Source organism: Coloeus monedula (genome assembly GCF_965178545.1).
Source record: "Coloeus monedula genome assembly, chromosome: 6".
Taxonomy (NCBI): Eukaryota; Metazoa; Chordata; class Aves; order Passeriformes; family Corvidae; genus Coloeus; species Coloeus monedula.
The window spans coordinates 10863153-10886025 of NC_138786.1; the positions used below are offsets into that span (position 1 = coordinate 10863153).

Sequence of the window (22873 nt, forward strand, 5' to 3'; positions counted from 1 at the left end):
TTAAATGTCACGTTGAAGGAATACCTTGCCCTTCCCTGAATTTCCTGCATTGCTTTTTTCTCCCTTAAAGCCAATTTTGAGCTTGTTGAGTAGGAACGTGTTGTCTTTGGATCCTGAGGGTGCCGTGCTGACAGTTCCCAGTCAGGAGAGAGTGAATGGAGATCTTTGTGGGAGAGATGTACCGGAGGGAGGAGAAGGGAAATCCGGATCCAGAGATAGAATGGCAGTGACAGCTCCGTGACATGGAGAGGAGCTGGCAGGGATGCACCTGCCCTTGAAATTCCCACAGGCAGCACAGTTTGCAGCCACACGTGTAGAACACGGAATCACGGCGCAGCTTGAATTGTTTAAGCTCAGCAGCTTGAAGGAAGCTCCTAAAGCAGTCGTGGAAGGGTGTGATTATAATATATAGAAGAGCTTTAATATTTACTGTAGAAAAACCTTACACCTTGTTCTTCAAAATAAAGCCTTGGGAATAATTTGTTATTCCATTTTGTCCGTGGAACAGGAAGGGTGCCAGAGCTATCTGAGCAAAGTGACATATGATTGATATTTTACCAGACTCAGCCTTCTGCCACGAAGGAATCAAGTTTGCATTTTTGCATATATGAAAAATCAGATGAGCAGGGCTTGTGTGGGTTATTTTTTTTTAAAACCTTGATTGGCAAAGCTTGTGCTCCTTCTATAAACATGACTGTGAAAGCTGTCCCGGAATATTTTTGACTTGGTTTTTCAAACTACTTATAGGCATGTTTTAGGGTGTTGTTGGCGTAGCTGTCACATGGCAGCTTTGTACAGAACCTATTTAAAGTTGTAACAGGCAATTCTGTGTAAATGGGTGATATTTAATAGATCTGGTATTTTATAGAGCCACAGAATCCCAGAATGATTTGGGTTGGAAGAGACCTTAAGGATCATCTCATTCCACACCCTGCTACAGGCAGAGACACCTTCCACTAGCCCAGGTTGCTCCAAGCTCTGTCCAGCCTGGCTTTGGACACTGCCAGGGATGGGGCAGCCACAGCTTCTCTGGGCAACCTGTGCTGGGGCCTCACCACCCCGACGGAAGAATTTCCTCCCGATATCCCATCTAACCCTGCCCTCTGTCAGGGTGGAGCCATTCCGCCTTATCTTGACACTACCTGCTCTTCTAAAAAGTCCCTTTCCTTCTTGCTGCTGCTGTTCCCTGGGATATTTCAGGATTGCAATATCTGTGTAAGCTTCAGCCTTCCCATTTTTTCCAGGTGGTCTAGTGTGCACCTCCCGTCCTTTCCTGTGTTTCTCTTGCCTAGTCTCTGGACTCTGAATGCCATCATCAAAAGGAAACCTTAGAAACTAGTTCACTGGGGAGTGATGGCAGCAAAAGCCAAGTGTCAAAGCATCTCTTTCCATCAAATTGTCAGCCTGGAGACAAGCTCAGCCTCATTTCCACCCCCACATCCTTGTACTCACCTGCAAATGCCAGGGAATTCCTTTGCCCTACCTGGGCTTTCCTTGCAGCAGCATGCTTGAGGCTGCTTATTCATGGTTCTCCATGGGTTGCTGCTGCTGCTACAGCTGGGAGGGTCCTATGGGAAGCACAAGTGATGGATGCTGTTTGGGAATTGCCATATGCTCCATCACACTCTAGAAACCATTAATTCCAAGTTGCCTTCTCATCCTGGTGCATCCCTCCCTAAACTGTTGAAAGGCAAAGAAAATACGTTCCCTCTGAGATAAGGAAGGTATTCGTGTTATCCATCTCTGAGCAAACTAAGGGGACAGAAACAAATCCTGGTCTCTGCTTCCAGTTTTCCCTGGCTTTGGAGTGGGTTTGGAGTTTTGGGGAGTCAAGGGTGGTTTTGCCTGTGGTTAAGCACAGGGTTTGCATCTCTTCTGCAGGGAGTGAGTATGAAACTGTGGTTGTGCCATTGCCTCTCAAGCTCTGACCCCACTTGTGCTTATTTCAGTGGGGTTTGGAAGGCTGTGAAGGGCAGCAAAGGCACCAGAGCTTCCTACAGACACACAGAACAACGCTGCTTTATGTTGGGGTCACAAGCAAAAGGCTTGTGACAACTCTTGGGGTGGAAATCTGCAGTTCTTCAAGGCCGTAGGAAGTGGTTTTGCCAGTGTTGATCACGGGTGTGCAGTGAAGGCTTTGCTTTCAGAAACTTGGGGTTTGTTTTAATGCAAATATGTACCAGACCCCAAAGCTTTGGGGCTCCAAACTTGATCGGGGTTTGGTGCCTGATGTTGGAGTCGCTGAGGTCACTTATCAGTCCCCACATTTGTTTTTCACTTCATCATTTCCTGCCTATTCTGCTCGGTAGCAGCCTGTCACTGGCAACGTGACACAGTGTTACAGCTTCTTACCATCGGTAAAGGGGGAAGGAAAGCCGGTGCTTAACGCGAAGGAATGTGCTTTTCCAGGTGTCACATTAATTATCCAAACAACCTGCCTCGTTGTTGATTTTGAGGAAATATCCTCTGACTCTCCTCCATGCTTGCACATTGTTCACTTCCACTGGTGTTTTCCCTCTTGTCCCCTTTTTTCCTCCCCTCTTTTTCCCCCCCATTTCCTCCTCCTTTCTTCCCTTCCCCCCACTTTTCACTTTTTCCCTTTTCCCCCTACTTTTTCACTGTCCTTTCCCCTCCTTTTCTTTTTCCCCTCCTTTTTTTCCCCTCCTTTTCTTTATCCTCCCTTGTCTTTCCCTCCACCATTTCTTTTCCCCTTCTTTCCCCCCCCCTTTCTTTTTCCCCTATTTTTTCCCCTTTCCTCTTCCCTGAGAATCCTGCTTGCTGAGGCTGCAGAGAGTGTGAGAACAGCCAGAGAAATGTAATTTTGGCTTCCCCAGACAGAGCACTGCCACTAGGCAAGATCTGAAACCAGATAAGGAAGGCTGAGCCAGACCTTCCCAAGGAATCAGCCGGGGAGCTCCTCGGGGGTGTTGCCAGCTCTGGCTCCGGGTAGTGCAGGTCGGGCCTGCGCCCGGCCGGATTCGCTCCCTGTGCCGCTGCTTTCGGACGCATTCGGCACTCGGGGTGTGAAGCCCCGGGCTCTCATTGCAGTTGTCTGTGATTTATCACGGCCACACACGGACTGCAAAACTCCCAGCCGGGTGGCTGGAGCACACACAGGCTTTCGCAATGGGGGGGGGGGGGAGATAATTACGGGTGTTGGAGCAGGGAGTGGAGCAGAGCCCAGTCCAGGACAGCTCCCAGAGATCCTCCTGGCCGTGCCAGAGTTGCCCCACATCCTTTTTTACAATCCTGTTGGAAGCTGTGTATCCACATGGCTTTCAGAAGCTGCTGGCTGTGAATCACAGAATGCTGGAATGGTTTGACTTGGAAGGGATCTTAAAGATCCATCCCCCTGCCACGGGCAGGGACACCTTCCACTATTCCAGGTTGCTCCAATCCCCATGCAGCCTGGTCTTGGACACTTGCAGGGATGGGGCAGCCACAGCTTCTCTGGGCAACCTGTGCCAGTGCCTGAGCACCCTCACAGGGAAGAATTTCTTCCCAAAATCCCATCTAACCCTGCTCTGGTGCAATGGTCAGAGCTGTGCTGATGAGTGAGAGAAACCAGCCCTTTCTGCAGCCTGATGAGGTCTGTATAAACAGTTCTCTCCAGAGCGTGTGGATGATGGAGCTTTCAATGGGTCTCTGGAGAAAAATCAGGACTGGACCCTGGGAAGACAAATGCAGCCTCCTACAGCTACAGATTTTCTGAATGTTTGAGAGGGAGGCGATGTTTCCACTCATGGGACGTGCATGGCATTCAAGGAACTCAGCCTGGGATACCTGATGCTGCTGCAATTTATCTGGATTTCCCAGAGCTCCTGCAAGCCTTCTTCCATGCAACACGTTCCTTAGAGCACCGGGAATTACTTGTCTGCAAAAGCAACAGGGAGAAAGGAGCCAATCCTCCAGATACTCACAGTTGTAGGGCTGTTGTCACAGCATAAGCTGTTGCAATGGAAATGGATAGACAGAATTCAAGTAGATGGGGCTGAGAGTCATCGGAGTGGTGCCGTGCATGGAGAGGAAGATTGGTGTTGTCGTAACTCTTTGTGTGTTATTGAAGTGCCAAATGGATCAGGAGCTTTAAAAGCTTTAATTTCTGTGCTTTTGGCATCGTCTCTTGGAACGTGTGCATCTCCGTAGTGAAGCTCTGGAGAGGAAATGGGGCTTGAAGGGGTAGTCCCAGACTAGTTTCTTCTAATTTCACTTGCAATCAAGTGCTGGAGAGGGAGAGACAGATGCTGCAGCTGCGTGATTACAGAACATGCAGCTGTTATCACACTTGCTTCTTTTCCTGCTAATGAGGCATCAACTCTCTCCTGAGTTTGCTGTTTGGGTAATGGTTTTATTCTGGCACGAAACTAGAAGTGGTTTTAATTTTTCTTTATTCTGATCTGGTTTGGGTTCAGCAGCTGGCAAGACGGTTTTTCAGAACTAGTCTGGTTTGAGGAAGGAGTTGCCCCAGGGGTGTTGCTTGGAGAAGCTGTGGGTGCCTCATTCCTGGAAGTGTGCAAGGCCAGGTTGGATGGGGCTTGGAGCAACTTGGGCTAGCAGAAGGTGTCCCTGCCCATGGCAGGGGGTGGAATGGGATCAGCTTTAAGGTCCCTTCCAACCCAAGCCATTCTGTGATTGTATGATAAGGAGGCAGCAATTCCAACTAGCTTTAAAATGCTTGGTGGGCTCTGGATGCAGCTGGATAGACTGAGCTGCTTGGAACTTTTATTTCCAAGACCTCAATGTCTTCTCGCCATTAATCCAGTTCCTCAGCCACAGGCAGTAAACGGGTGGTTCTGGTTTAAGTATCTTCACTTTCAGTTCTTCACATTTTCTCGCACTTTCTTGGAGACTTCTGGGCACAGGCAGCTTTTCTCTGCTTTGTGAAGCAATACAAAGGTGGAAAGAGGATGAAGAGCTCTGCTACTCTCCCCTCCCAGCTGGCAAGAGCACAATACTCTCTGGAAGGAAGCTCAGCAGGACTCTGATTTTGAGGAATGATGCATTTGCCTGTCAGAGGGCTGAGTTTTAGCATTGTTCAAAAGCTCTATCTCTCTGTTGTGCTGGGGACGAGGAAGGATTGCTGGATCCCAGGTGAGCTGGGAGCAGGAGCATCCCCCTCACAAAACAATCCATGCAGTGCAGGTGATTGCGGAGGTGTGGAAAAACTTCTGAGTAGTTCAGCATACTAAGGATGGGTTTTGTTCCATAGGTGCTGGCAGTGAATCATAGAATCCTGGAATGATTTGGGTTGGAAGGGATTTTAAAGCTCAAACAGTCCCACCCCCTGCCATGGGCAGAAACACCTTCCACTATCCCAGGTTGCTCCAAACCCCACCCAGCCTTGGACACTGCCAGAGATGGGACAGCCACAGCTTCTCTGGACAACCTGTGCCAGGGCCTCAGCACCCTGGGAAGAATTTATTTCTAATATCCCATCTATCCCTGCCCTCTGTCAGGGTGGAGCCATTCCCCCTTGTTCAAAACCCCTCTCCAACTTTCCTGTAGGCCCCTTCAGCCACTGGAAGGGGCAATTAAGTCACCTCAAAGTTTCTCCAGGCTGAACAATCCAAATTCTCTTACATCCCCTTCCCTCAGTCTCTTCCAGCCTTTTCCTAACTTTAGAGCAGCTATGGCATGAACAGTCACACCTATAGTATCCAGTTTTTAGCAGATAGTCCAACTCATTGGAGCACGAACCCTCCAGGATGTGTGGTGCCAGGCCCGGTCAGGCTTCTGCCTGTGGAAACCTGAGAAGAAGATGCCTGGTGCTGGGGTTAAGGCAAACCATGGCTGTTTATTTTGGGATTTTCACTTCTGCCAGAGGCTCAGTCTCTCAGTAGGGACAGTAGAAAATAGGATAAAAGTTGCAAGGAAACCACTGGTCCGTATAGCCTGGGAAGAGTTGTCCTCCCCAGGGCATGTTCTGCAGGATACCTCCTCTGCCTCTGCCAAATCCTGCTCTGCCTGATCAATTTTTAAAAATTATAGTCCTCTCCCATACTCCAGAGGTTGCATGTGGTCAGTTCAGCCGCTTGTGCAAGAAGAATTCAATTTTGGAGGAAATTCTGTCCGACTTGATCCTCCTGATTCCCAGAGCCTGATTTTCTGATAAGAAAAATGTGGACATATATAAATGCTTGTTCCCCACTGAGCTCTCCTGTTGGGGCACCAGCCATGGGATATATCCTATTCAATGGGATGTAGGGACTCAGTCACCCCAAAACACATTGCCAAGAGCATGACATCTAGAAGAGCACTGTGCAAACCCCAGCAGGTTTCGATTCCTGAATTTCCCTTAGTTAATGCATATATAAGTAAGGCAATTAAAACACATCAGGCTTATTTCAAATAGATAATCTAATTATCAGCTTGATTAAACCATATCAAATGAACAGTTCTTGTAATTCGGGAGCTTTGTTCTAATCACTGCCAAAGCAGTAGGAGCTTTAATTAAAAGCCTCAAAAGTGGCAGACCAGTGTCAATTGAGGGGAATTCCAGCTCAAATCCTGATTGCAGGGAAGAGCAAACCCCTCCTAGGTGGATGCTGATACAAAGATCTTTCCTACCAATAAATGGAATTTGACTATTTTGTAAATACCATTAAATGCAAGTAATTGTCCTTTGCTGCTGTTTCTGATGCTCAGGGACAGACTTAATTAAATCTATTTCACTATCACTCATTTACACTGACATTTTTAATGTCTATAGGTTGCTATCACCCAGCCATATCCTGTCTCAGCCTTGGACCTACAGCTTCTTATGCAAAAGTGTGCTCCTTCAGACTGCAGAATTCCTTAATTAAAAATTGGGTGCTGGATAACTCGGGAAGCCCAGGCTTCTTTTGCCTGCCATGAATGTATTTTTAGGGCCTCTCTGCCCATCGTGATTTGGTGTTCAATGCCCACAACTTTTATAAAACACAACTACAGGGAATGACAAGAGCAGTGGGCAGCCAGGTTTCAACCTGCACAGGGATTTGCATGTATTTAATTTATTAATGTTGGCATGTCTCTGCTTAGTAGCCCAAGTTTTCTTTTCACCTGAGTAGGTGGACTTCTTGTTTTTCTTTTGCCTAATTGTCTCAGAAAATGACACTGGAACAGCCTGCTTGTATCAACATGCAGGCAGTCACAGTCTGGGGGTTATTTCTGCTCTGTGCCCTGAACCAGCCTTCAGATTTTGGAGATTTGATGGGAATTTGTGAGGTATTAACAGCATCAGTGTAAGAGGGAGCTGGGTGAACAGCTCTCTGTCTGGACCTAGCTTTTCCCAGCTGCTGTGGCATTTGCCATCACCACCTTGCTTTTAATTACTGTTGTGTTCCATGGCTTAATATTAAACCACATCTAATTCCATCCCGTCTCTTAATTGGCTTAACTGGCCATCATCCAAATAGACCCTGCTGTATAGAAACAAGCTTCCCCAAATATTTCCTAATTGGCACTTGGTGCTTTGTGAGGAGATGGGACCCTCACAGCGATATTAATAGATGTTTTTTCCCGTTCGTTCCCAGGATTGGACATTGATCCTATGACGCATGCCCGGAAAAAACAACTTTTCCTTCTGAAACATCCAGCTGGTTCTGCTGGCCAGGCCTCGTCGCCAACAGGCAGCAGGAGGATGGACAGGGCCAACGCAGAGCAGCGGGACGGAGATGCCTCGGAGGCTCCGAACTGTCCCAGTGGGTTTGTAGGGAACAACAAAAGCAAGAGTTTGCGTGAAGTGCGAAAGACGTACCCGCTGCGGAGGCGGCTGCTCCCCTCAGTGAGCAAAAAGACCTGCAAGGTGCTCCTCACCAGGCTGGAGGATGTGGCTGGCTCTCTGTCCAAACAGACCCCGAGCTGTAAAAAAAAGCACCTTCCCAGCTGGGTGGAGGGTTTGGGATCTGCTTTGTTCTCGGAAAAGGTTCAGCCTGTGGGAGCAGGCAAGAGTGAGTCATCCGGGGAGAAGTGCACAGTAACTTATCCTGGGTCGGAGCAGGACCTTGATCCTGCTCCCTCGGAGCCCAGGAAGCGCCGGCTGGCCTCGCTGAACGCAGAGGCGGTGAACAACCTGCTGTTTGAACGGGACGATGGCTTGTTATCCGGCAGGCGCTTCCGCAGGGACTCCGGGAAGGCTGCTGGGGACTGTACCCTCAAGGGCTTGCAGTGCAAAGCCAGTGACAACTGGTCTGCCCTGGAAAAACCGGCTGTGAAAACAGGGAAAGGAAAGAACCGGCATGAGCCCAGTCAGAAATGCAATAGCTGTGAGCATTCTCTGGATGAGGTCTTTGATGATGGGGCAAAGAGAGAGGATGGGGCCATCTCCTACCATCCCACCCCAAAGAGACTGGCCAGCCTGAACGCTGTGGCCTTCCTGAAGCTGACCCACGAGAAAGACCAACCCCTGAAGCAGAGGAGTAAATCGGATGGAGAGGGCAAGTCCGAGAACCACTGTTTGAAATCTACCCTCAAATGGGCCAAAGCCAGTCGGAAGAACTGTGTCAAATCCAAGAAAGAAGTGGCTAGCTTAAAAATGGATGGGCAGCACGGCTGGCAAGGCCAGACCCTGGGCACCTTTGGGAAGGGGGAGCAACGGGACTCTTCCAGGCTCTACGGGACAACAGAGCCTGTCCCCTACGAGTCACTGTCTGGCTCCTACGCCAGCACAGAGGGCTTCTACCACAGACTGCCTTTGCTCATGGGAGGACAAGCTTCCATGAAGCCAGAGTATGGAAGACCCGGAGAGAAATCCCCAACCCCCAAACAGGAATTTCATCAGCCTTCCTTTCCCGTGCAGCAGTTCCCTCCTTTGCCTGTGCCCGGGAATCACACGGATTGTGGCTGTCTCTATGAATCCTCTGATCTGACTCCGTTGAACGGGTTTTATGTTTATTATGGCCAAAGTGGATACAGTGGCTACTCCCCCTGCTCCATTTATCCCAAGGACGAGCTGTCGCAGGCTGCGACCTGCGAGGGTCTCCTGGTATCTCCCGGTTCCTTGCCATCAGGTGCTCATTTCCAGCCCCTGCACTGGTGCAGCTCTCCGTACTGCTGCGGAGAGGGAGCGGCCGTGAGCAGCTACAGCGTCTGCGGCGTGGTGCACGTGCCGGAGGGCAGGATCGGCAGCGTGCACACGGGACGGAACAGCTACCCCTACAAAATGCCTTTTGCAGCAGGTAAGGTGCAAAGTGCACGCAAATCCTGGCCGGCGTTCCTGGGAGAAGAGGGTAACTCGGCGCGGTGCCTGCTTGCCGGGAGGCAGGTTCCCTTTGCGAGCAGTTCTCAGCTCCACAGCCAAGCTGCGGCTCGGAAGGAATCTGCCTCCCACCTCCCCTTCCCCCATTTTTAGCCCGGAGGGTTTTTCCCACTGAAAGGTCTTGTTGGTGTGGAAGGCAGAGAATCGGTGAAAGGATTTGGGCAGTGAGAAGGTGACTCACGGCTTGTCATGCTGGAGCTAAGGCTGAGCTTTGATCTGTGTAAAATGAGCAGGGTTCAGTTCCTGCACGCCATCCTGCTGTGCCGCTCCTAGCGGAGGGTCGGTAGCACACCAGGATGAGTTACTTCTCCCATCCCAAAACCTCACTCCGGGGGCTGAGGCATCCTCGGAGAGCCTGTGGAGAAGCGGGCATTGCCTCTGCTGTTAGGCTCTCGTGGTGCCAGCTGGGGAGTGCAGGCTTTTTGGATTCCATGGATCAGAGCTGGCAGGGCTGCATAGGGAGTTTCACCATGGTGGTCTAAGTGCCAGGCGCACTGTTAGTTTGGGAATTCTTGGTCCCATCTTTGCGCTCCATGTCTGACAATGAAGCACTGGAATGAGGAGGGGTGAGGGGGTGTGGAAACATCATTACCTGCCTGGCTCTCGTCTGTCCCCGCCTGCTTTTCAGACTTCCTGCTTTGTCTTGGAGCTTTGCCTCTGCCATTGAAAAATACCTTTTTAAATATTTAAAAGTGGAGCTTTGTGTGGGGGTTATCAGACACCAGCACTGTGTGTAAAGCCATCAGGCTGGACAGTGCGGCAAACAGTCGGTCTGTAGAGGAGGCTGCTCTCCAGCTGCTGGGAGTGCCAACGTGGGATCTTTCCGCTAACCACGTGTTCCAGCCAAGAGCTGGCATGACTTACCCACTGAAAACAGATTTTCAGGTAGGTGGATGGAGTTTTGGTTCAAGCGAGGCTTTGTCATCTTCCGTTGTAGGAAGCTGCTGAAACTCAGGAGCGTTTGGTTGAAGTGTAATTTCTGTTTTCCCGAAATATCCCTGCTGTCATGGTGCTGCTTCCTACGGCAGCAGCCAGACAGGGCTCGCTAGTGGCTTCAGAGCTCTTGAAAGTGGAATGCTCACAAGACACCCAGCTCAGCAGTGTGTTCTTGCCTGACAGTTTCTGTGTAGTGCCCCAAGGTCATACCAGTCGGCTTTGTTCCTCAGCTTTTGCACGCTGGTGCCTCTGATTTGTGCAGCCGGAAGGATGCAGGCAGTGCAGATGGAGTATTTTCCAGAGCTCAGCCCTCCCTGTGGATTCAGTGGTTCCTCCTGGTGCTGGCAAGGACAGCAGCAGTTCCAGGAGTGGGTATTTGCTGGTGTGTCACCCCACTACTGAGATCTCCCTTGCTGTGATTTCCTTCCTGGGAGCAACTTGGATTTAAAAACTTATAACACTGGAATCATTGAGATTTTGGTTTGTGGATTGAAGCATATAAGGAGGTCTCAGAGAATATTAGCAGGGCCTTAGGCTTAGGGATTGATTTTTTTAGAATTATGCACCTCTGAAATATTTTCCTTCCCTAGGGTGGGGCATTTGAGTGAACTAAAGGAGCACTTTGGCTGCAAGCAGCAGGCTCCCATCAGAGAGGGATCCAGCTTGACATGCCAAATGCTGTGTGTTACGTCTGTCTGATTTGGTGTCTTCCAAGTGTTCATAGGGGAGTATCAGTGTCTGTGTGGTACAAATCCAGGGACTGGACTGTGATCTTGGGCGATGGTTGTGGGCAGTGTGGAAGCAGAGTGGTTGGGAAGGAGCTGGGACAGGTTGTGAGAGCTGCTTTAGTGCCAGTGCCATCGGAGAGGCTGGAAATGTGTGTGACCAAGTGTGTGCCAGCAAGAGCAGCTCTGCACCAGGGCCCTGACGTTCCGTAGAGATTTTTGTGAAGCTTTATCCTGCTGTAGCTCAAGCTTAAAAGCTGCTTTTGTAAGCAAAATACTTGAGAGGTGATTCCTTGCTCCATGTGTCCTGTGCCTGCCAGTGCCTGCATCCTGATGTCCAGGCACTCCAGGGGTTCCTGTGGCATTTGCTACTCAGGGTTGATTTTGATTTGAATGATTGATGATGATGATGGTCTATGGCATCCCTTGCACTCACAGCTCCACAGTGGCTTGGTTGCAGCCCCTTAGGGAGGGTAAGGTGAGAGGCAGGAGTGAATAACTTCCCATCTCTGCAAGGGGTCCCAGCAGTTTTTTGGCTGGAGCTGAGTGACTTCGGATGGAATTTTCCCTTCAGGTTTGTAAGCTCTGGTCTGAGACATCTCCTGGAGCCTGACTGGAGCTGCCCTTTGGTCACCCCAAAAAGCACACTCTCAGGTTTGGGGAACAGGGATGCATCATGTATTGGTCCAGGAGCTCTTTTCCTGCTGATAGGGAGTAATTGCAACTGGTTCTTCCCTTGACCTGGGTTGAGGCTTGTTTGTGACTCCTGAGCAGAGCGAGGTATTTCTCTCTGAGGCAGCGTCAGCCAAATTCCAACGTGCTGAGGTTCCTGTGTCTGCTGCAGAGACACAGTTTTGCTGAGGGTGCAGCATCTTGTGGTTGTGTTCCACCTTGTTTCATCTTTCTCGACATAATTTGGAGAATCTTCTCAATTTTCCCTGATTAGTAGAATTTGGCTTTTTGAAAGAAGCTGGCTGGTTTTGGCAGTGTGATTTAATCCTTCCCATTGTTTCGATAAGCTTTTTATTTTTTATACATATTGACAGGCTGGAACTGCTTTGGATACTGGCCAGCCTTGTGTGTATTCCTGGCTGGCATTACTTGGGATTCAGATGGGTTTGTTGTGGTGCAGTGTCATCGGCAGAGCACTGGAACACGCAGGCTCGGAAATGGCTTTGCTTTTACAATCCAATGACAGTGCAAAATGAAGTTACAACCTGGAGAGTCTTTACTGCTATAATACAATAAAGGGGATTTCGGGGAAAAGTGGCCGTGGTGTGGGACAGTCCAAGCTGTGTAGTTGTTTTATGTTCCAGATGAGATCCACGACTCATTTCTTCCCTTCCCTTAGAAGGCTGCAAGTCTCTGGACCAGCTGAACCTCACAATCCCGGTGGCAGGACACCCCGCGTCGCCTGTCCACCCGCTCTCAGGATGTCCTGTGCCCAGCGTGCCGCCAGCTGCAGAGCCTGTTCCTCACCTGCAGACCCCCAACTCTGACCCTCAGACCATGGCCCGAGAATGTCCTCAGAGCTCCAAGCCTCCCAGCGGCTCCAAGTCTGGGCTGCGGAATACTCCGGGCTGCCTGCACGCCTCCAACAGCAAAGCGACTGGGGGCCATTCCCACCCCAAGCAGCAGCGGATCAGCCGGCGCAGAGCCACCAATGGCTGGATCCCCGTGGGCACGGCCTGCGAGAAGGCTGTCTACGTCGTGGTAGGTGTCTGAGTGCTGGGGCTGGGCAGGGACAGCTTCCCGTGCACCTCCAGGCATGAAGGCTTGGGAGTTCTGGGGCTCGCTTCCAGCTGGAGGTGGTCACTAGGTGCTGTCTAGAACCTCTCGGTGAAATTCCGATGGGAGCAGAGGCGCTGCTGGCTCTGTTCCCTGTGTGCCCTGGTGTTACCTTGCACGGCGTGGTTTGGCAGGGGAGGAGAACCTGCTACTCTTGTGCTGACCTCAGCTGAAAGGTGACAGATCCTCCCGGCTCTGGCATGTACAAGGGTGGCACCTGAGGCACATGGGAGTTCATCCTTCAGGGATCATCCTCCAGCTGCTTTCTCCTGGGTAGGGCAAACCTGTCTGAGAAGGTGAGGGTTGTTGTAGCCTCAATTATAAGGGACAGGTCTAGAGGCAGCTCTCATAAGGTGGCTGTCATTGATGGTGTCTGTAGCCCCACAGGGATCTCCCAGAGCACAGAGGACTGAGACAGTATGCTGGCTCCCAAATGGAATTTTTCTAGCACCCAAAATCCCCTTTCTTGTAACTTACATGGTGGCATGGCCAGTTTGCTCCTCCAGGGATTTCCTTTCTGTACTTTCCCATTTGTTGCGTTCAGGGGCAGAGACTGGTTCCTGTAAGATGGGAGATTTCCTGCCAGGGAATTCAATTAGCTCCAATCAAGTCCACTTCAATTGTGAGAGAAGGCAATATCCTTCATCTTATTAAAGCATAAGAGCTTGAAATGGGCCACACGTGGTGTCTGGGAGGGTGGGACAAGGCACTGATGTGCAGTAGATGTCAGGAGGAAGGAGGGCCGTGGTCCAGGCAGGATCTGTGCCGCTGCTTGGTGTGGTGGCACAACCTCGGCCTGCTGAGAGCAGCAGCCAGGGCAGGCTTTGGAGCTTTAGCCTTTGGGACTGTGTTCAGGTGCCTAGGGCTGTGCCAGAATGAAGCCTGTCAAGGCCAGGGACTGGCCTTGTGCATCCATCCCTCAGGCTGTCACACCCCAAAGGAGCAGTGAGGCGTTAATCTCCTTACAATGCTTCCAGTCCTGCCTGGGAGATCTGGGGGTTAAACCATCCTGCTCAGGTGTTCTGAAATTAAACTTGGAGCAAAAGCAAACTAAAAACCCCCCGTTCATAGTCCCCAGAGTGATCATTTTGTACTGTCAGAGGGTACAAAGGAATCACTGGCAGTCCTGCTAAGGAAGGCTTTGTGCCACAGCCTCCCTGCCACTCCCTGCCCTGCTCATGTCAAATATTTCATGTTTTATTGGTTTTCTTACACTGTTTATATCAGAGAAACACATTGCATTCAAAACACACCTAGTTTTCGGTGCCTTTGAATAGAAAGGAAAAGCAGGCCTCCAGGTAGGCAGGTGGAAAGGTGATTTTCCTGAAGATTGTGGTTTTGCATGCAGAATGGAAGGAGCAAGTGTGTTTTAATTTGAAATAAGAGTATTAATTTCAGCAGTTAGGGCTTTTGTGAGATGTGCTGTCCCCGGTGAGCTGCTCCTCACTATGGTCACTACGGAGGAGAACCGTGAAGTCGCCCTTTGCCTGTTCACCGGGGTTGTTTTGGTTCCTGTGTGTGCAGAACGAGCCAGAGCCGGCTGTGCGCAAGAGCTACCAGGCTGTGGAGAGGGACGGGGAGATCATCCGGGTGCGGGACACCGTGCTCCTCAAATCAGGGCCCCGCAAGAAATCCATGCCCTACGTCGCCAAGATCTCCGCACTCTGGGAAGACCCCAAGACAGGTACTGTGCCAGGAGAGTGTGTGTGTGCTCAACAGAGCAAGCTGGAAGCAGGGAAGGGATGGATCTCAGGAGAGCTGCAGGCTGGTTAGGGTACCAGGGTGATGGAGAGGAGATTAGCAGGGAAGGGATGCATCTCTGGAGAGCTGCAGGCTGGTTAGGGTACCAGGGTGATGGAGAGGAGATTAGCAGGGAAGGGATGCATCTCAGGAGAGCTGCAGGCTGGTTAGGGTGCCAGGGTGATGGAGAGGAGATTAGCAGGGAAGGGATGCATCTCCGGAGAGCTGCAGGCTGGTTAGGGTGCCAGGGTGATGAAGAGGAGATTAGCAGGGAAGGGATGCATCTCTGGAGAGCTGCAGGCTGGTTAGGGTACCAGGGTGATGGAGAGGAGATTAGCAGGGAAGGGATGCATCTCAGGAGAGCTGCAGGCTGGTTAGGGTGCCAGGGTGATGGAGAGGAGATTAGCAGGGAAGGGATGCATCTCCGGAGAGCTGCAGGCTGGTTAGGGTGCCAGGGTGATGAAGAGGAGATTAGCAGGGAAGGGATGCATCTCTGGAGAGCTGCAGGCTGGTTAGGGTACCAGGGTGATGGAGAGGAGATTAGCAGGGAAGGGATGCATCTCAGGAGAGCTGCAGGCTGGTTAGGGTGCCAGGGTGATGGAGAGGAGATTAGCAGGGAAGGGATGCATCTCTGGAGAGCTGCAGGCTGGTTAGGGTACCAGGGTGATGGAGAGGAGATTAGCAGGGAAGGGATGCATCTCAGGAGAGCTGCAGGCTGGTTAGGGTGCCAGGGTGATGGAGAGGAGATTAGCAGGGAAGGGATGCATCTCTGGAGAGCTGCAGGCTGGTTAGGGTACCAGGGTGATGGAGAGGAGATTAGCAGGGAAGGGATGCATCTCTGGAGAGCTGCAGGCTGGTTAGGGTACCAGGGTGATGGAGAGGAGATTAGCAGGGAAGGGATGCATCTCAGGAGAGCTGCAGGCTGGTTAGGGTGCCAGGGTGATGGAGAGGAGATTAGCAGGGAAGGGATGCATCTCCGGAGAGCTGCAGGCTGGTTAGGGTGCCAGGGTGATGGAGAGGAGATTAGCAGGGAAGGGATGCATCTCCGGAGAGCTGCAGGCTGGTCAGGGTGCCAGGGTGATGAAGAGGAGATTAGCACCATGGCTGCCATTTGGATTGTTCCAGGAACTGAAATGCTCCTTAATCACTCGTCTGGGGCTGATAATGGAAATCTTTCTGGATGTGAAAGCACATAATATTTGCCAAGAGCCCGTCTTAGCAGCCCTCTCCTGTATTATTTCATTGCTCAAACATCGGGGGAGCTGCTGTTTGCTCCAATCTAACATCTGGGCTGGGAGGTGGTGGGAACAGGGCTCTTCTGCAGCAGCTCTGATGGACCCCAGTAGAGCTGGGGATGGGAATTGTGGGGACTTATGGTGAGGTCTGGTGTCTGACTGGCACTCCCTGAGCCAAGGAGGCTGAGCCAAATGCTTTAAAGTAGAGGTTGTGCATAAAATGGGGGGGGAAAAAAAACCCAAAATTCTGTGTAAAAGACATAAATCAAGGTGTGGTGAAGCCCATTGTGGTTGTGTCAGTGCAGCAGTAATTCCGCCCTGAACCTGAGAATCAATGCTGCAAGTTCCCACCTTAGAACGAGCATATTTTCCAGCTTGTGTGCTGAATGGATTCTTTTTTCAGGTGGAAATGTTTGATTTTTGAATCTTTGGGGAGTTTTTTGTGCCTGACTCCTTGGGATGTTGTAACCTGAGTAGAAGGAGGCAAAGGTGTAGTGGAAAAGCAACATGACTGACTCCATGCAGCTTCTTGCTGTGACAAAGGGACACCTAGTTCAGCATGAAATATTCATCAGCCACAGCTGCCTCTCCGTGAGCGCTCTGGGAATGAAGGAGATGGAGCAGCAGGAGGAAGCTGGGAATTAGTGGGAAAACACTCAGAGAAAACTGAGGCTTGACTTGTTTTAATCCATGTTGTTGCAGGGGAGCTGATGATGAGCCTCCTGTGGTATTACAGACCAGAGCACACTCAGGGAGGCCGCAACCCCAGCATGCACCAGGTGAGTCCGGATCCGGGCCAGGGCATCCCGGGCTGTCTGTGCTCCTGCAGGAAGAGGAGAGTGCCCCGAGCATCTCTCTGCATTCCTGGGTGGCCTCAAGCTGAGTACAGCAGAGCTCTCTTGGCTGTGATGCAGCTGTTGCCAGATGTGTTGAGTGGTGGTGTCCTATAGATGGGCTTTTCCCCCAGATTTATTGTCCTGTGGAGAAACTCTGGGCTCTTACAAAAGCTGCTGAGTTTCTTACATGGAGGCTCTAACAGAAATTGCTGAGTGTTGATGTTTCTCCCTTTAATCTGAGAAAATTCCACGTATTAAGTAAAAAGTAATTTTGACAGTTACCTTAAGAATAAGGAAGAATAAGTTTATACTGAATCAAGATCAGACACCTTTCCAAAAGCGTATTCTAATTCCTACAGGGCTGGAGAGCCTGAAAAGCTCCTGCTGCCATTTTGCAGGAAACTGGAGTGTCTGTGTTATGTGCTGCCTTTTAATAAATCCCTTAATCTGCTTCTTCAACTCCAAAAACGTGTTAGTTTTGTACAGAAACGTGGATGCATCATCCTAGCCCTGCATAGATTTAGGATGAGAACGAAAGTCTGGCTTGTGGATGCTGTGCCAGGATAATGGAGTTGCTTTTTAAAGAAGAAACGTGTGAATCACTGTGGCTTCACACCTTGCTCTGCTTCGAATGGGCTTGTGTTGGGTGACAGAACAAGCTGGTTTTAACTGGGAATGAAGAATTCACTGCTGTGTTCAACCCAATTTTAAACATTTGGTGCTTTCTTAATTTCTATTACTTTTTTAAATAAAAAGGGAGGGGAGGGGTTAAGAGCAGGACTTGGGAGCAGTCAGGGAATTGTACCTGCCTGGCTTGCAGGGCACAGGTGAGTTTCTAAACCAAAATGTGTCACTTTGTAAATGAAAGGTGAGTGTATCCAGTTGCATTTCAGTCCAGGGAGAATGCCAGGAGGCATTAAGCCAGGTTTTTGCAAACCTGCTTAATTACACAGGTCTTCAAACAAGAGAGAGCTTGGGCTGAGGGCTGGGTTGGGCTTGCCAACGTGACTCAGGTAGTTTGGACTCAAGGAGTAAACCAAAACGCCAAGGTGCAGAAGGCAGGTGTAGCATTCCCAGTGTCCCTGATCAACCCTGTCCCCTAATGTTCACCCTTTTGTGAGTCTTCCCTTCCAGCAAAGCAGAAATGGAGCCTGCAGGAAATGCTTCCAGACTTGTGCAGGGCATCTGCGTTCCCAGAGATCATCTCTGCTGATCTAACCATACCTGAAATTCTTCTCAGTGGCTCTGTCCAGGTTATTCTGCCTGCTGCAGAGCCAAATTCCCTAAATTACTCTGGGAAAAATTGTAGAGAAGTTTGCCAATAGAGGCTGTGGCTGCTCCTCCTTGGATGTGTTCAAGGCCAGGTTGAATGGGGCTTGAAGTAACCTGGTCTAGTGAAAGGTGTCCCTGCCCATGGCAGGGGGTGGAACAAGATAATCCTTAAGGTCCTTACCTAACCAAACCAAACCATTCCAGGACTCTATTGCATGATTCTGAAAAAGACTGTTGCTACTTCTCTCACTAAACCAGCCTTTTTAATTGAATTGAGGAAGTGGTTGGACAAGAAGGGTTTCCATAAGTTTTGATATAAAGATGGATTAGAGAATCCAGGAGGAAAAGGGAGACCGAGGGGTGCAGCCAGCCATGGCCTTGCTGCTGAAGATTTTTGTGACATTGGAAATTCATGTGAGATTGGGGCACTCGGTCTCACAAAGTGTGCTGGGCAGGGTGAAATGATGGGAGAGCCAGTGTTGCTCACTGTTGCTGGATAAAACTGTGGTGCAGAGCACTTGGCAGGTGCCTGGGTTATGTGGGACACTGGCTCTGAAGAGTATTCACCATGGGCATGCTTCAGTGACTCCACGTTTAGGTGATGGGTGAAGGTGCGAAGCTGGCCCTTCCCTCTCTGGGTGGGTGAGGGTGTGGAGCCGGCCCTGCCTCCTGGGGCTCCGGACCAGCTGAGTGACCTGTCCCCTCCCCTCCTCGCACAGAATGAGATCTTTGCGTCGCGGCACCAGGACGAGAACAGCGTTGCCTGCATCGAGGAGAAGTGCTACGTGCTGACCTTCGCAGAGTACTGCAGGTAGGTGGAGCTCTGAACCTGCTGCACTTCCCAAACCTTCCCCTGCCTCCAGCCTCTCTCACTCTCCCCATTTCCAGCCATCCCGGCTGTCCCAGCCCTGTGGGCTGTGGTCTGCCTCAGACACTTGCTCTGCTGCAGGCTGGGGGCTTCTCCCACTCCAGATCCTTTACCTGTCTGGTTTGTGTAAAATCATGGAATCGTTTGGGTTGGAAAAGACCCTTACGATCATCGAGTCCAGCTGTTCCCCCAGCACTGCCAAGGCCACCACTGACCCATGTCCCCAAGTGCCACATCCACACAGCTTTTAAATCCCTCCAGGGATGGCAGCTCCACCACTGCCTTGGACAGCCTGTTCCAAGGCCTGACCAGCCTTTCCCTGAATCAATTTTCCCAATATCCAACCTAAACCTTCTCTGGTGCAACTTGAGGCTGTTTCCTCTCATCCTGTCCTTGTTGCCTGGGAGCAGAGCCCAACCCCCTCTGGCTGCACCCTCCTGTCAGGGAGTTGTGGAGAGCTAGAAGGTCTCCCTGAGCCTCCTTTTCTCCAGGCTGAGCCATCCCAGCTCCCTCAGCCGCTCTTGGTGCTCCAAACTCTTCCCCAGCCTCCTGCGCTCCTCTCAAAAAACTCCCAAATACTGCTGCTTGTATGACCATGGTACCACTGCCTGTGGCTTCAAGGAAGACAGGAACAAGTATGCAGGAAAACATGGAATTGGAGCTAAAAACTAAGTGAGCTAGGGAAGAGATCTTATATATCCATCCCTTGTGGGAGACAGGTGCCAGACTACCCAAAAACCTGCTGACACACATGCCAGTGTTTGTGCTGGACACCAGATCCTGGGATTTTGGCAGCAGCACCCCTTGGAGCAGCGACTCAGGCTGTTACAGTTGAGCTCTTGTTGATTGAATTGCAGCTTTGTCAGTAAGAACTTCCCAGTATCCATATTCCAGCCTGGCATCCTGTGATGGATGCACAGGGCTCAAGGAAGACAGGGATTGAATGGACACAAACCCGTAATGCAAACCAGTGCTTTAAATCTCTTCGGTTCTGCTGGGTGCATCTTGTGGTCTGTGCAGCCCTGCCATGGAGGGGATGCCTGAGGCCTCCTCCTCAGCCTGCTCCTGGCCCAGGGCTCTGGTCTTGGAATTTCTAAAAACAAACTGGTGTACAAACTCTTTAGAAGCTGAATTTTGATCTTTCTTTTGAGGACACTATAACAAAAACCCCTAACAAACAAAAAAATACCCAACCTAACCCCAACAACAAAAAGCCAAAGCCAACCAAATTAAGCCCACCATCCCCAAGCTTTGGATCAAAGCAGTTCCTTTTGTTTCTAACACCCCAGTCTTCTGGAACAGCTACTGGCAGGAATTTTTTCATGCTCCTGTGGGTCAGGTCACCTTTGAATGATGTTCCCTAAAGGCGTCCTGAATTCTTTGTTTTCCTAAAAATTGGTGCCTAAGCATTTGTTAGGGGCTAATTAATAAAAATAAGGCCAAAGCAGTAAAAACCAAGGTGGTTAATTGCTGTCATCTTTGGTGCTGTACAATATCCACCAGTATGGAAATATAAACTTGTGTTGCTTCCTGCAGGAGTTCTCTTTGAAAAAGCTTTGTCCACATTCCTTCCCTTCCCTTTATCCTCCAGCAGCTCCAGGGACACAGGCAGCAGGAGAGGGAATGAGTTCATGGTCCCCAGCACAGGAAGGACATGGACCTGTTGGAGCGAGTCCAGAGGAGGCCATCAGGTTGATCAGAGGGATGGAGCACCTCTCCTATGAGGAAAGGCTGAGAGAATAGGGATTGTTCATCCTGAAAAAGTGAAGGCTTCGGAGTGACCTAATTGCCCCTTCCAGTACCACAAGGGAGTCTACAGGAAAAATGGAGAAAGACTGTTTCAAGGGTCTGGAGTGCCAGGGCAAGGGGAAATGGCTTCACACTGCCAAAGGGCAGGGGTAGATGGGATATTAGGAATAAATTTTTCCCTATGAGGGTGGTGATGCCCTGGTACATGTTGCCCAGAGAAGCTGTGGCTGTTGCATCTCTGGCAGTGTCCAAGGCCAGGTTGGGTGGGGCTTGGAGCAACCTGGGCTAGTGGAAGGTGGAACCTAGTGGAAGGTGTCCGTTCCCATGGCAGGGAGTGGGACTGGATGAGCCTTAATGTCCCTTCCAACCCAAACCATTCCAGGATTCTCTGATAACTGTTCCAATGTGATTGCCCTGCAGATTTTGTGCCTTGGCAAAGCGTCGAGTCGAAGGGATCCCGGGCAGGAAAACCATCATGGTTCCTCCCTCAGAGGAGTATTCCACCCCTCTGCACCGCAAGGTGCCCGAGGACACGGACCCCGAGCTGGTTTTCCTCTGTCGTCACGTCTACGACTTCAGGCACGGGCGCATCCTGAAGAACCCGCAGTAGCACAGCCCTTCCTTCGGAGCGCGGCGGGAGCAGGCAGCACTGGAGCGCTCGTGGCCCGGGACTCCTGTGCACTCTCACCCACCTCGTGCTGCTGCAGGTCCTGGGACTTGGGAGCGTGCGAGGAGCGGAGCCTGTGGAGGGAGGCAGCAGTTGAAAGCACAGCACTTCGTTAAAAGCATAAATGAAAATATATACGTAAAAAATAAATATATGTATATAGATATAGGGATTTGCATAAGTAAATCTATATCTATATATGTACGTAGAGCTGCATCTATTGGGAGGGTTTGCGGGGGATAAAAGCTAGGAAGCAATGCAGAGCCATGGCTGGGGAACGGCAGGAAGGTGCAGGAGGGATGTGTCGGTGCAGCGTTGGTTGAGTCTGGCTGGGACAGTCCGTGGTTTTCAGGCTCTGAACTGAGCCCAGTTCCTTGGCAGAGCACAGGAGAGTCTCCTTGGTCCCGCAGGACAGACTCTGAGGATTCCCACAGTGAGAGCTTCTTCAAAATACAGCTTTGGGAGCTGCCTGGGTGCAGAGTGGCCTTGTGTCGTGCTTGGATAGGTTGCTCCATCAGAAGAGGTGACCCCTGTTCTCCCTCGTCTTTTCCCTCCCCTCAGCTCACTGCTCCGTGATTCACCACCTAGACTGGGGCTTGGAGCCTGCTCCATGGTGGAGCAGAGGGAGCTGGCAAGGTGGAAGGTGTTACACCCCAGTGTAGGGTTAGAGCTGGGCTGAGGTCCCAGGTGTCCTGACTGAGCCCACATGATCCCTATGCCCCATCCCAAGGCCCAGCATTCACCGGCATGCGCCGCTCAGAAGCTTGGAGCTCACAAAGTGGGCTCTGCTGGGGAGAACCATGTTTCCTCTTCTCTTTGAGTGTTGCTCTTCCTCTGATGGCTCAAGGGGCCCTAGATTTTCTTCCCAGTTTGTTTCCTGTAATGTCGTTTACAGTCCCTGCTTATCTGTGTGTCTGCAGTGGGAAGAAGCCAGAGGGGAAAGTGGCAAACCCTTTTCTTGCGTGTTTTTGGCTTTTTTAAATTCCTTCCCCATGTGACTGTCCTGATCCTGGGAGTGCTGTTGAAGCTATCAGCAGCCTCTCCCTCTCCAAACTCATCCCGGTGTCCGAGCAAGCTCACCAAAGTGGCTTTGTGGCTCCTGAAAGGACCTGAGCATCGGGAAAGGTTCACATGGACCATGCGAGCCCCGCAGGTCCTGCTTCTTGCCTTACCTGTACAGATCCCAGACAGACCTTAGCTTATCTCAACGCTAACTTGGAGTTAATCCCAAAGCAAACCAAAGGACAGTGTCACATCCCGGGGAGTCACTGCACCAAGCTGGGAGCCCAGCCCGAGATTGCACTAACGTACAGCAGAACGGACCCCGTGCCACCCACATTCCTGCTGGCTGGAGCCACTCACTGAAACGAGGGATCTGCGTTTTCCTGGTCTTTCGGGGCTTCTGAACTTGTGTTCCATAGTGGAAGTGTCCGTTCTGCTTTAATGTCCTATCATTGGAAGCAGCATTCCCTGTACTCCTTGGGGATGCAGGGCTTGTCACCTTGCTCCAGTGGCCACACGCCTGCCCAGCCTGGAGAGAAAATCCACGGCATCCAATACCTTACATGGAATAGTTCAGGCACGCAGGAGTTCTCCAGAGATTTGCTCTACATACCAAAGAGGGGAATGTGTCTGGAGGCAATGGCTTGAGGGGTTGACAAGATCTGGCACCTGCCACAGCGAGTGGGCATCTCCTTGCAGCTGGTGGATGATTCCTGCTGGAAAATTCCTGTTTATTCCCACCTACATAAACCAGGGAGAACATCCAGCTCCAAGAAGGGAGATCCCGGGTGTGCAAGCAAGAATTGTCAGGTGAAGC

General features: G+C 50.8%; 1 protein-coding gene across 1 annotated transcript in view; it reads left to right on the top strand.

Annotated features, from left to right (window-relative positions):
- Window positions 1-22013, top strand: part of BAHD1 (bromo adjacent homology domain containing 1) — a 34648-nt gene extending 12635 nt beyond the window's left edge. Inside the window, exons 2-7 of the mRNA XM_082284194.1 lie at window positions 7515-9158; window positions 12251-12612; window positions 14212-14371; window positions 16365-16441; window positions 18490-18581; window positions 20808-22013. Of these exons, the coding sequence (XP_082140320.1) occupies window positions 7532-9158; window positions 12251-12612; window positions 14212-14371; window positions 16365-16441; window positions 18490-18581; window positions 20808-20997 (2508 nt within the window). The 5' untranslated portion in view covers window positions 7515-7531 and the 3' untranslated portion in view covers window positions 20998-22013. The remainder of the gene's footprint in view (window positions 1-7514; window positions 9159-12250; window positions 12613-14211; window positions 14372-16364; window positions 16442-18489; window positions 18582-20807) is intronic.
- The last annotated feature ends 860 nt before the right edge of the window (window positions 22014-22873 follow it).